At 46.7% G+C, this 13524-nt stretch overlaps 1 protein-coding gene across 1 annotated transcript in view; it reads right to left on the minus strand.

Annotated features, from left to right (window-relative positions):
- Positions 1 to 764: 764 nt before the first annotated feature.
- MEI1 (meiotic double-stranded break formation protein 1) overlaps positions 765 to 13524 on the minus strand; it is a gene marked incomplete at both ends in the record, with an annotated part of 78368 nt that continues 65608 nt past the window's right edge. Inside the window, 5 exons of the mRNA XM_080811363.1 lie at positions 765 to 810; positions 1560 to 1669; positions 1860 to 1991; positions 3718 to 3824; positions 4281 to 4362. Coding sequence (XP_080667489.1) covers positions 765 to 810; positions 1560 to 1669; positions 1860 to 1991; positions 3718 to 3824; positions 4281 to 4362 — 477 coding nt within the window. The remainder of the gene's footprint in view (positions 811 to 1559; positions 1670 to 1859; positions 1992 to 3717; positions 3825 to 4280; positions 4363 to 13524) is intronic.

A 13524-nucleotide genomic window follows, 5' to 3' on the forward strand; every position in this document is an offset into this window, starting at 1 on the left:
CCCGAGGAGCTGGGTGGGCTGCCCAGTTACAGGCACCCAGGTCGGGGAGGGGGGACAGGGGCCTCGGCAAGCGGACAAGGAGCCAGGGGCGCGGTGGGCTGAGTTGGGAACAGGAAGCAGGCACATTTGTGGAGAGCAGACCTTAAAAGAACTGCACGCCTGGTAATCAAATACTAACTCTGGGGAGGGCCCACGGAAAAAACACAAGGGACCTACCTGCTCTAGCCAGGGAACAGCTGGGCTGGGCCAGCGAGGCACAGAAGGATTTGACCTGCTCAGCTTCCTCGCCTGGAAATTGCACCTCTCTCCACCTTCATGTGAGATGAGGGAGCAGGTAAAGTGCCTCCTAGAGCACTTGGATCACACGGGTACCACACACACGGCCTTTCTCTGCACTTCCAGCCCCGTGGATGGCCTGCCTGGTTTTTTTCTCGGTACAACCGAGGCAGCCGGCTGGAGCTCCTTACATGTTACCAGAACAAATCTCAGCCCCCCGTCCCCGAGGAGGCCATCCATTCCGCACGGAAGCAGCCCACTGTCTGAGCGACAGAGTTATCAGCTCCCGGGAGCCAAGACAAGTTACATGGGAAACGTTTTTAGAGAGCCCACAGAGACATATGAGTGTATCATTTTATTTCCTGACTCCATTTCAACAATGGAGTAAATGGCTACAGTTGTCATCCATTTCCCCAACAATTTCCCCAACAATCCTTTCTCTTCGCCAGGTCTTAGTTCTCTGTTTCTGGGCCTTCAAGTTATGAAGATCAGTCTCTGATGTGGGACAGGGATACAGCCACCCCTCCCAGGCAACTGGCAGCAAAACATGAGAGGAAAACAGCAGAAAGGTGGAGCCAACCATGGGAAAACTATACTTCCAGTGCTCAGAGGTGCCATTAGGAAGATCGGGCTGGGTTCTAAAGCTGGGATCCAAACACCAGGGTAGCTAGTTGCTATTCAACAGGGAACTGTTTCAGGCACAGGGAAGGAGAGCCAGGGAGGTAGCCAGCGGGGATGGGGACGAAGCACCAGATTGAACACCCGGACGGAAGTGTCTCTGGGGCACCCCAACCACCCTCAGAGGGCCTCTAGCCACTGCCCACAGCCCCAGGCCTTCTCAGGGACATCACCCCACACCGGGCTGAGGGAAGCACCTGTACGTGCTGGATTTGCGCAACTTTCTCCAAAGCTCTTGGGGAAGGACTGGCTCCTTCCTGAGTTTGGTAATGTGGCTTTGGAGGCAGACAAATGAGGGTCAGTTCCTGATGCTATTACTGTGTGATCCTGGGCACATCATTTAGCCTCTCTGGTCTAAGTTACATCTATGTTAACACCCTAGCTTCTGTGAGGATTAGACATGGTGCAAGTAATGTGCGTGGCCCTTGGTAGGAACTTAAAAAGAATAAGCCATTGTCGTTGCTATCACTATTATTCTCACTGAAGCAGATGCTTTAAAGGACAGGGCTGTAGACAGTGTCACCCCTCTGAAGCATGATGCCACAGCCTCCCATAGCCTGAGTGACCTTGCCCAGGCCAAGGCTCCCAGATGCAAGAAAGGATACAGCATGTCCAGGGGTGGCTGGGTGGAGGAGCTACTCAGGGGAAGGCCCTCTAGGGAGGCCTGCAGGGTCTGGGCTGTGCTGTGATCAGCCAGGAGGCCCATGCTCTGGACCTGGGGGGAGAAGAAGGCAGGGAAGACAGTGCTTCTCAGCAGCCGCTCCACACAGGCCCTCTCAGCCCTCCACCCTCTGCGCTCCCGACCTCCCCTCAGCTGCTGTGGCCAGAACCACCATCCTCCGCACAGAAGACGGCATGGAGGGTCTAGCCTTACAGTGGCTACACAGCATTCCCTTCCCACCCACCTGCAGGAAGAAGCCACGCAGAGCCTGGCGTGTGTTGTTCGACAGGGTAGAGAGGTCAGCCAGAGCCGCGGCTTGCAGAACATGGCCCACCTCCTCGTGAGAGAGGACACCGCTGCTCTGGAACCGCACAAGCTAGGCCAGGGAGAGAAGCCCCAAACACACGGGGATTTGGCATCTTCTTCACAGATATTTCCTGTGCCCCTGCTGTGTCTGGCCCTGGGCTGGGGGCACAGATCTGAAGCCCAGAGAACCCTGCCTTCAGAAGCTTAGAGTTGGTGGGCAGAGGTGGGGTTGTGTCATAGAAGAGGGGCGTCAACGAGGCACACTGTGAAACGCTGAGAGAGTTGGCCCTGCTGACCTCTTCAGTACCCTTCCCCTCACTCCTTGGCCCTGCACGAAACACGCATGGCCAGAAAGGACTAAGTGTGGTTACCCAAACACACCACCATGTGTTCATTTACCTGCTATTTTCACTTCACTGCCTGGAACACTTTTCTTCCTCTTTGCCTATTAATCCTTCAAACCTCAGCTAAAATGTTACCTTCCTGCTGAATGTTTCCATTTCATTAAAACAGGAGAGGCATTAATTGAGTGCTTACTGCATCCTTATTCACCTCTCCTTCCTGGCTCTGGCAGAAGCAATTTACAGTCAACCTTTGAACAACGCGAGAGTGAACTGCACAGGTCCACTTAGACACAAATTTTTTCGATAAATACAGTATTATAAAAGTATTTTCTTTTTATGATTTTCTTAGTAACATTTTCTTTTACTAGCTTCCTTTATTGTAAAAATCAGTATTTAGTACACATAACACACAAAATATGTGTTAACTCACAGTTTATGTTATCAGTAAGGCTTCCAGTCAACAGTGGGCTATTAGTAGGTAAGTTTTGGGGAGTCAAAAGTTAATATGCAGATTTCCAGCTGCATGTAAGGGTGTCAGCACCCCTAACCCCCATGTTATTCAGTGGTCAGCTGTGCTCTTCTCCATGTTCCCACACTAACCACTGCCTTATTCACTGATCCTCTTCACTACCATTCGCATGCTCACTGCTTTGTTCTTTACTCAGTGGGCACTTACTGTGTGCCAGGCACTTAGCATATCTTCTGCTGAGCCACTAATAATATCACGGTTTTTTTTTAAGATTTTACTTATTTATTTGACAGAGATCACAAGTAGGCAGAGAGGCAGGCAGAGAGAGAGACGGGGAGGCAGGCTCCCTGCTGAGCAGAGAGCCCAATGTGGGGCCCAATCCCAGGCCCAATCTCAGGATCATGACCTGAGCGGAAGGCAGAGGCTTAACCCACTGAGCCAACCCAGCCACCCCATAACATCATGTTTTAACTATTAGTTTCCTTTTCTATTTCCTTCTCTAGACTGGGGGACTCTTAAAAGGCAGAGCACTTGGCTCGGTGACATCTTTGGTCCCTAGCACAGGATCTGGATATGGCAGACAAGCCCTGGCCAATGTTTCACGTGCAAATGAATTAGAAAGAGTATCTGGGGGGCACCTGCCTTCAGCTGGGGTTGTGATCCCGGGGTCCTGGGATTGGGTCCCGTGTAGGGTTCCCTGCTTGGCGGGGAGCCTGCTTCTCCCTCTCCCTCTGCCTGCCTCTCTGCCTACTTGTGCTCTCTCCATATATAGCTGTCAAGTAAATAAATAAATAAATAAAAAGAAAGTATCTGGGTCTTTTGGGGTGAGAAGATGTGGGCGCTTAGAGGAATTCTCTGAGCAGCCCTTATAGACGGTGAAGGCCCACCCAGCCCCTCTACTTTCTACCCCTCTACCTGGCCTCTTCAGGACCACGCAGCTCATAACATCCTTCACAACACAGGATCATCCATTCTGCACTTACCAGGGTCATGAACCTCAAGATCTCAGGTCTGAGGAAGGAACTCTCTCCAGCATCCAGGAGCGTAAACAGCAAAAACCGATTCCAGGGCTGGGAGACCACATGGAACGCTATAGGAAACACCAGTCACCCTGGGCTGTTACTGCTGCTTTTCTGTAGGCCTTGGAACATTGCTGAACAGGACTTTCTCTTATTGTCTCAAAAAGGGGCTGCTCAGCTAGAGGCAGGGCCTGGGACAAATTGACCACTGGAAGTTTCTTTCTTCCCTGGGCTTCTAGCCACCTATGCTGCCTGGGAGACCACATATCCCACTATTGTGGGAAGCAGGCAACAGGTAGGCCTGTGCCACTTCAGAGCTTTGTGACCTTGGTTGGGCAGGTTACTTGACCTCTCTGGACTGCAGTGTCCTCATCTGTATAATGGACATTGTAATGACCTTGCATGTTATGAAAACAATTAAACAAAATGAGTGTGTATCAAAAAACAGAGGTTGGGAGTCTGGGACAGGAAGGTGGCAGGGGCTGGCCACCCCTATGGGAACATCAGAGAATGGGGAAGGTTTCTACCGATGTCTGGGCTCCGGGCATGCAGGTAGTCAAGCAAGGCTTCCAGGCAGCCAACACAGGCATAGGACAACAGAGGGTCCTTCTGCAAACAAACAAACGAACAAATAAAACCCCTTCATGTCAGGTTTTGCTACCAATGAGTTTTGGTGCCAACCAAGAAAAGAAATTTTGGTTTTCAGAACAATTTGTATTTCAGAATTTCGGATTTGGGATTGTAACCGTGTAGATAATCAAGAAATATTTGTTGCTTTTATATCTAACTCACACACAGAGCCAAGTGCTTATACTGATGATTTACCTACATTCTACCTACATTCAAGAGACCTTTTCAGAAAAGGAGCAGTGCCTGGGTGGCTCAGGTGGTTAAGCATCTGCCTTTGGCTCGGGTCATGATCTCAGGGTTCTGGAATCAAGGCCCATGTTGGGCTCCCTGCTCACTGAGGATTTTGCTTTTCTCTTTCCCTCTGTGCACCCCTTTTCCGCCCTGCTCCTGCTTTCACTCTCTCAAATAAATAAATAAAATCTTTTTAAAAAAAAGAGAGGAAGACTTTCAGAAAAGGAGTTAAACCCTGGTCTCCACTAAGAGATTCACAGATTACAGACTCTCTAAGAACCTCACAGTTTATCTAAACCAGTAGGTTTCCACCTTTTTTTAAAAGCAGAAGCTTACACCGAACAAAATTTTATGCTCTAATAAGCATACCAAAAGATCTCATTATCATCAGTCGTCAGGGAAATGCAAATGAAAACCACCCTGAGATACCACTACAACACTCACCAGTAGCTAAAATTAAAAAGACTGACAATACCATGTTGGCCGGAATGTGGAGCGACTGGAACTCTCTACACTTCTGGGAAAGCAAAATGGTGAAGTCATTTTGGGAAAGTTTGACGTTTTCTTATAAACATATACTTACCGTGTGTGGTAGGTAGAATTTTGAGACTCTCTCATGACCTCTGCTCCCAGATGTTACTCCTGTGATTATGCTATGGTATATGGCAAAAGGGAGATTGATTGGGCCCAAACTCGTCCACCAGTCCTTGAAAAGCAGTTTTTTCTGGCTGGTGGCAGAACCGGAGAGCCTGGGGTGTGAGAAGGACTCAGCGTACATGGGTGGTTTGAAGACAGAGGGGCTGGCTAAGGAGGAACGTGAGCAACCTTAAAGAGCTGGGAGAGGCCCCAGAGGAAGAAGTGGATTTTTTCCCCGGATCCCCCAGATAAGCACCCAGCCTGGCCTACACCTGATTTCAGCTTGTGAGACCCTGAAAGAACTTGGTCAAACCCACCCAGACTTGTGATGGAGAGAACCGTGGGATAGTACAGTGTGGTACTAAGCCATTACTTTTGTGGTAACTTGTTACACACTTAGAAACCGAGTATGTCGTTTCACCCAACAATTCCACTCCTAGATATGTACCCACAAGAAACGAAATCCTACGTCCACAGAAAGACTTATACTTCAGTATTAACAACAATTTTATGCATAACAGCCAAAAATCTGGAAGTCCCAAATCAATAGGTAAATGGGTAAACAGCTGTGGTACGGCCATATGATAGGAGACTACTCACCAATAAAAAGAAATTTAGTACTGACACACATGACAGTATGAATGACTCTCAAAAGCATTAAGCTAAGTGACAGAAGCTAAACACCCAAGACCACATTTTGTACGATTTTATTTGTATGAATTCTAGAAAGTTCAGTGACAGAATTCAGAAAATTCAGTGACAGAAAGCTGGTTAGTGTTTACTGAGGGACAGGGATGAGGAGAAGAGATTGACTACAAACAGGCACAAGGGAACTTTCTGGGGTGAGGGAAACGTTCTAGATCATGGTTGTGGTAGTGTTTATAAAACTATTTGTCAAGGGGCACCTGGGTGGCTCAGTGGGTTAAGCCTCTGCCTTCATTCAGCTCAGGTCATGATCTCAGGGTCCTGGGATCAAGCCCGCATCTGGCTCTCTGCTCAGCAGGGAGCCTGCTTCCCCCCACCTCTCTGCCTGCTGCTCTTCCTACTTGTGTTCTCTCTCTCTCTGTGTCAAATAAATAAATAAAATCTTTAAAAAAAACACTATTTGTCAAAAGTCATTGAACTAAAAAAAAAGTCATTGAACTGTACACTTAGAATCAGCGAATTTTATTGCATGTAAGTTATATCTCAAAAAAACTGATCTTTTAAAATCTTTTTCTTTTTTAATTTTTATTTCTTTATTTGTTAGAGAGCGAGAGAGAGAGATCAAGCAGCGACAGAGGGAGAGGGAGGGGAAGAAGCAGACTCCCCTCTGAGCAAGGGTTCCCAGGACCCTGGGATCATAACCAGAGCCAAAGACAACCGCTTAACCAACTGAGCCACCCAGGTGTCCCAAATAAAATGTTTTTTAAAAATAAAAATTTTAAATTAAAAAAAAAAAGAATGTGGGACAGACTTAGACTTGCATCCTTGCTTAGCCACTTACCATCTATGTGACCCCAGCCAAGGTCACTTACCCTTGCTGAGTGCAGTTAAAAAAAATTACTGGGTCGCTGAGAGGGTTGGATAAGAATGGATATACAGTGTTCAGCCAGTGCTTGGCACAGAGTAAACAATAACGGGTGAGAGCAGCCTCGTGAAATGCACAACAGAGGAAACACCCCCCTCTTTAACAACTCCTGGGTTTTCTTCTAGAGCTCCTAAGGCCTCCAAGGCACACAGCTTGAAGTGTTTGACCTAATCCACTCACTTATTTTAGCGCTAAGATAATGAGGTCCAGGCGGAAGAAATACTTGACTGGAAGACACCGGTACATATCAGTAAATGGCAGGTCTAGAACAAAACCCTAGGCTTTGTGCCCTTTCTCCTCCAATCTAAAATTAACTCTTGGGGCACCTGGGTGGCTCAGTCAGTTAAGTATCTGCCTTCACCTCAGGTCATGATCCCAGGCAATCGAGTCCCTTGTCGGGCTGCCTCCTCGGTAGGGAGCCTGCTTCTCCTTCTGCCCCCGCCTGCTCATGCTACCTCTCCTTCTCTCTCTCTCTCAAATAGATAAATAAAATCTTTAAAAAATATAAAATTAAGGGGTGCCTGGGTGGCTCAGTGTTTAAGCCTCTGCCTTCGGCTCAGGTCATGATCTCAGGGTCCTGGGATCGAGCCCCGCATCAGGCTCTCTGCTCGGCGGGAGCCTGCTTCCCCCTCTCTCTGTCTGCCTCTCTGCCTAGCTCTGATTTCTCTCTGTCAAGTAAATTAAAAAAAAAAAAAAAAAAAAAAAAAATATATATATATATATATATATATATATAAAATTAAATTAACTCTTAACCAGTGGGAATTTCTAGCCTCTTCCCAGGTATGCAAGATCACATAGCCACGGGCCAGCACGCTTTGGCTTTCCCACCTGGTGAAGAGCTGTGGCCCCAGAGCCACTCTGACCCCATGCCATATTACCTAACATACCCAGTGAGGACTGGCTGAATGGTGTGTGGGGAGCCGGGGCCACTGGGCATTAGGAAAGTCAGGTACTACTACTCAGGTAACAATGGCTTCTATTCACAAGAGGCACTTCTTGGGACACCAAAAGAACATGGATTTTGTAGCCAAAAAGACTTAGGCTTGAATGCTGACCTAAAAGTGTGTGACCTCAGCTAAGTTACTTAATATCTCTGGACTCTGTTTCCTTGTCTATAAAACTGAGATGAGGGGCATCTGCGTGGCTCAGCATCCAACTCTTGATCTCAGCATTGGGCTCCATGCTGAGCATGAAGCCTACTTAAAAAACAAAACAAACAAAACAAAACAAAACAAAAAAACCTGATACCTTATAGAGGAATTGTGATGAATAAATAACATATGTCAAGTGCTTACACAGAGTAGGCACACAATGTTCTCTCTCCACCTTCCACTCTCCTCGAACCTTAACCTGACATGAACCTCTGCTCTAGTAGGAATGATCCTTGAGATCAAAACCTCACATCTTGTAAAACTAACTCACTGATTTCCAAACTGATAACAACATTCCATGCCCACCCCAATCACAAAGCCAAGTTTGAGCACAAGGATAACTGTCTTTTCCCTGCTCACACCCACTCTTACCCTTTCCCAAGCCTCCACGGAGATGTAGCAGCTGGACTGTGTGGAGGCCAAGAAAAACAAGGCTGTACCCACCTCGAGTCTAGCCCTGACGTAAGTACCGCCATCTTGGCAAAGCAAAAGCTGGCACCTTGCACCCCCTCTCCACCTGCTCCCCTCCCCTCGGTAGTATGTGTGACATTCCTCAGGCACCCCTGGCTGCCCTAAAAGAAAAACAAATAGTTAACTTGCAGAGATCACAATCCTGCAAAACAGGAGTCTCCCTCGGTTTACAAATGTCCTAGTGATTTACAACAAAGAAGCTATCTTCTCAATAGCCCAATTTCCAGAGACAAATAACTCAGTTCCTTAAGCCCTAATGTCGCCCTCCCCACCATAAAACTGAAGGAGGCTGAGGCAGAAGGAAATGTAAATAAAGTTAAATTTCTTCTAAACCTAAATCTCACTAACAAGGACACTTGATAGGAGAAATGTGAAACCTTATCTCTAAACCTCCAAGATAGTGTCAGCGATCATTCCCAAGCATATGACCCACTGATATACATCTAAAGGGTCTCACAAGATTTTTATTGTGGGTAATGAATAACCTTTTCCCCAGACGACAGCTAGCCCCTCAAGGTCCTGGGGCCCTCGCTTCCAACATTCTTTAGAGACTTACATTATCCATAACCCCCTTTGTCCTCACCCACCGTCGAGTCCACCCCTACTCTGCCTTTAAAAACTCTGACTGTAATCTGGTTCGGGGTCCAAGTCCCTACTCCGCTGTGTCGGGTATACTTGGGCCCAAGCTTAAGCATGTCACCTCAGGGTCCAAGTCCCTACTCCGCTGTGCCGGGTATACTTGGGCCCCAGCTTAAGCTTGTCAAATAAACCCTCGTGTGATTGCATCGGTGCTTGGCTCCTTGGTGGTCTCTCGGATGTGAAAACTCGGGCATAACAGGCTGGAGTCCAGCAGACGTTCTTGCTGGAGACACCTGGTTTCTGCTCGGAGACCCCCAGCCACTAGACACTCTTCTCTATTCCTCCCAAGGTGGCCTGCTCTACTGTTAGTCCTGGCCAGGAGAAAAGGCCCCTGCCTGTCTTCCTGCAGCTCCACTTGCCGGCCAAGGTCTCCATCTCCAAAGAAAACCAGAATAAACCTACTTTATTTCTACTCCGGAGACATTCAGAGATTTACAGTCCTGTGGTTCCTCTGAGAACTAAGCAGAAGGAAAGTTTGCCCTGGCTTTGCCCTACTCCAGTGCCATACAAATCACACCAATGACAACAGCCCTTCTTCGGACCCTTCCACTGCTACTAATGTGCCCTCTTTCCCCCACGTAACCCAGCGTGATGAGCCCTGGAACACTGTGTCCATCCTCACTGCAACCAACGTATTTCTCCTGTGCTCCATTCCTGGGGGAATGGAAGCTGTTCTAAGGGGCCCAAATCACTTACTGCTGAAAGAGTCCTTTTGTTTTGCAGATAGAGAAACTGAGAATCAATAAGAGATTGAATTCAGAGTTAGGAGCTGGGCAGGGGCTACAATGCGGATCTCTGTGATTCTGGCCAGTGCACCTTCCACTGCACTGTACTGGGCCAACTCGGTCAGACAGCTGCAGATCCTCCACGTGCTTCCCAGCACTCCATCAGCGGTGCTGATGCTACATGGCTGCTTTGGCCCACGTCAAGGAGGACAAGCAGCACTCAGCACACTAGCTTATGCAGTATTGTCATTCTTTACCCCTTGATACCGCTTTTTAAAATAACAGCTTTAATGAGATATAATCCATAAACCATAAAATTCATTCTTTTAGGGGTACAGATCAGCAGTTTTTAGTATATTCACAGAGTTGTGCAACTATATAATTCCAGAATATTTTCATCATCCCAAGGAGAAACCTCATTACTCATTAGCAGTTATTACCAATTCCCTGCCCCCACAACCCCGGTCCTAGGCAACCACTAATCTACGTCCTATCTCTACAGATTTGCTTATCTTGGACATTTCATCTAAATGAAATCATATCATATGTGGTTTTTATGTCTGATTTCTTTCACTGAGCATGTTTTCAAGGTTCATCTATGTCGTAGCATGTGACCACTTCATTACTTTTTATGGCCACACAGTATTCATTTGTATATACAATTTATTTATCCATTCGTCAGGGGGCGAACATTGGGGTTCTTTGTAGTTTGGAACTACTATGAAGAGTACTGCTATGAACATCTGTATACAAGCTTCTGTGTAGATAAATGCTTTCAATTTTCTTGGGCATAATACCTGGGAGTAGAATTGCTGGGTCATATAGTAATTCCACATTTAGCTTTTTTTTTTTTTTTTTTTTTTTAAGATTTTATTTATCTACTTGACAGAGAGAGATCACAAGTAAGCAGAGAGGCAGGCAGAGAGAGAGAGAGGGAAGCAGGCTCCCTGCTGAGCAAAGAGCCCGATGCGGGACTCGATCCCAGGACCCTGAGACCATGACCCGAGCCGAAGGCAGCGGCTTAACCCACTGAGCCACCCAGGCGCCCCCACATTTAGCTTTTTGAAGCACTTTCAGCCTGTTTTCCAAAGTAACTGCGTCATTTTGCGTTCCCATCAACAACCTGTGAGGGTTCCATTTACTCTACATTCTCACAACACTTGATATTATCTATCTTTTTTGTTTTTAGCCATCCCAGTGGGTGTGAAATGGACCTCACTGTTATGTACTTGAGTCACAGCAATAATCTCTTGCTCAACAGTCCCCTTGCCTTCAGGCTTTCCCCTCCCACCCCTCTTCCCTACTGGGGTTGCCAGTGATCAAAAACTCAGTCTGATATCAGATAAAGGACTAGTATCCAAAACCTATAAAGAACTTATCATGGGGCGCCTGAGTGGCTCAGTGGGCTAAAGCCTCTGCTTTTAGCTCAGGTCACGATCCCAGGGTCCTGGGATGGAGCTCAGCATCAGGCTCTCTGCTCAGCGGGGAGCCTGCTTCCTCCTCTCTGCCTGCCTCTCCACCTACTAGTGATCTCTGTCAAATAAATAAAATCTTAAAAAAAAAAAAAAGAACTTATCAAACTCAACACCCAAAGAACAAATAATTCAATCAAGAAATGGGCAGAAGAGGGGCGCCTGGGTGGCTCAGTGGGTTAAAGCCTCTGCTTTCGGCTGGGGTCATGATCCCGGGGTCCTGGGATCGAGCCCGCATTGGGCTCTCTGCTCAGCAGGGAGCCTGCTTCCTCCTCTCTCTCTCTTCCTGCTTCTCTACCTGCTTGTGATCTCTGCCTGTCAGGTAAATAAATAAAATGTAAAAAAAAAAAAAGAAAGAAATGGGCTGAAGACATGAACAGACATTTCTGCAAAGAAGACATCCAAATGGTTAACAGACACATGAAAAAGTGCTCAACATCACTCGGCATCAGGGAAATACAAATCAAAACCACAGTGAGTTACCACCTCACACCAGTCACAATGGCTGAAATTAACAAGTCAGGAAACAATAGTTGTTGGTGAGGATGCGGAGAAAGGGGAACCCCCCTACACTGTTGGTAGGAATGCAAGATAGTGCACACACTCTGGAAAACAGTATGGAGGTTCCTCAAAAAATCGAAAATAGAGCTACCCTATGACCCAGCAATTGCACTACTGGGTATTTATCCTAAAGATACAAATGTAGTGATCCGAAGGGGCACGTTCACCCCAATGTTTATAGCAGCAATGTCCACAATAGCCAAACTATGGAAAGAGCTTAAAAGTCCATCAACAGATGAATGGATAAAGATGTGGTATAGGGGTGCCTGGGTGGTTCAGTTGTTAAACCTCTGCCTTCGGCTCAGGTCATGATCCCAGGGTCCTGAGATCGAGCCCTGCATCAGGCTCCTTGCTCAGCAGGAAGCCTGCTTCTCCCTCCCCCACTCTCCCTGCTTGTGTTTTCTCTCTCTCTTTCTCTCTCTCTCTCTCACTGTGTCTCTCTCTGTCAAAAAAATAAATAAAATCTTTTTTTTTAAGTGTGGTGTATATATATACAACGGAATATTATGCTGCCATCAAAACCCCCAGAATCTTGCCATTTGCAACAACATGGATAGAACTAGAGGGAATAAGTCAATCAGAGAAAGACAATTATCATATGATCTCTCTGATATGAGGAATTTGAGAAACAAGACAGAGGCTCATAGGGGAAGGGAGGGAAAAATGAAACAAGACAAAATCAGAGAGGGAAATAAACCACAAGAGACTCTTAATCTGAGGAAACAAACTGAGGGTTGCTGGAGGGGAGGGGGTGGGAGGGAGTGGCTGAGTGATGGACATCGGGGAGGTTATGTGCTATGGCAAGTTCTGTGAATTGTGTAAGACTGATGAATCACAGACCTGTACCCCTGAAACAAATAATACATTAAATGTTAATAAAACCCACAGATAAGAGCTCAAATAGGAAAACCTGGATTTCAGTCTCATAGACCTGGAGTACAGAAACCAGCTGACTTCACCTGTAATAATCATCTACAAAATTACATAATAAATTCATGTTAGTTAAAAAAAATAAATGTGGTAAAGAGGTTTCATTCCATGATATTAAAAAAATTTAACAAAATTACTTATTTCTTTGTATATAACACATGTGTCATGTTAATTTCTTCAAAGATTTTCAATAAAAGAACAAGTAGTGGGGTGCCTGGGTGGCAGTTCAGTGGGTTAAGGCCTCTGCCTTCAGCTCAGGTCATGATCCCAGGGTCCTGGGATTGAGCCCCACATTGGGCTCTCTGCTCGGTGGGGAGCCTGCTTCCTCCTCTCTCTCTCTCTCTGCCTGCCTCTCTGCCTACTTGTGATCTCTGTCTGTCAAATAAATAAATAAAATCTTTAAAAAAAAAAAAAGAGCAAGTAGTAAAATGAAAAAAAAAAAAAAAAAACAAACAACTCAGTCTGATAGAAGCCCTTCATGGCTCCCCTCACTTCTTGGCCTGGCACATAAGGTACTGTCTGGTATCGCCTGTGCCCAGCTCCTCAGCGTCATCTTCTAATTCTTGCCACCCGCCACACACCACTGCACACTTCTATATTACGTGCTTTTGCTCATGCGGTCTTCCCTGCCTGCAATGCCCTTCCCTCTACCCCTGCCTAGACACTGTTCAAGGCTGAATTCAATCTCACCTTCTCTGTGAGGCTCCTTCTGACCTCTGCAAGCAGCAGAAGCTTTTGCCTAAAAGTTTTAC

Source organism: Martes martes, assembly GCF_963455335.1.
Source record: "Martes martes genome assembly, chromosome: 8".
Lineage (NCBI taxonomy): Eukaryota > Metazoa > Chordata > Mammalia > Carnivora > Mustelidae > Martes > Martes martes.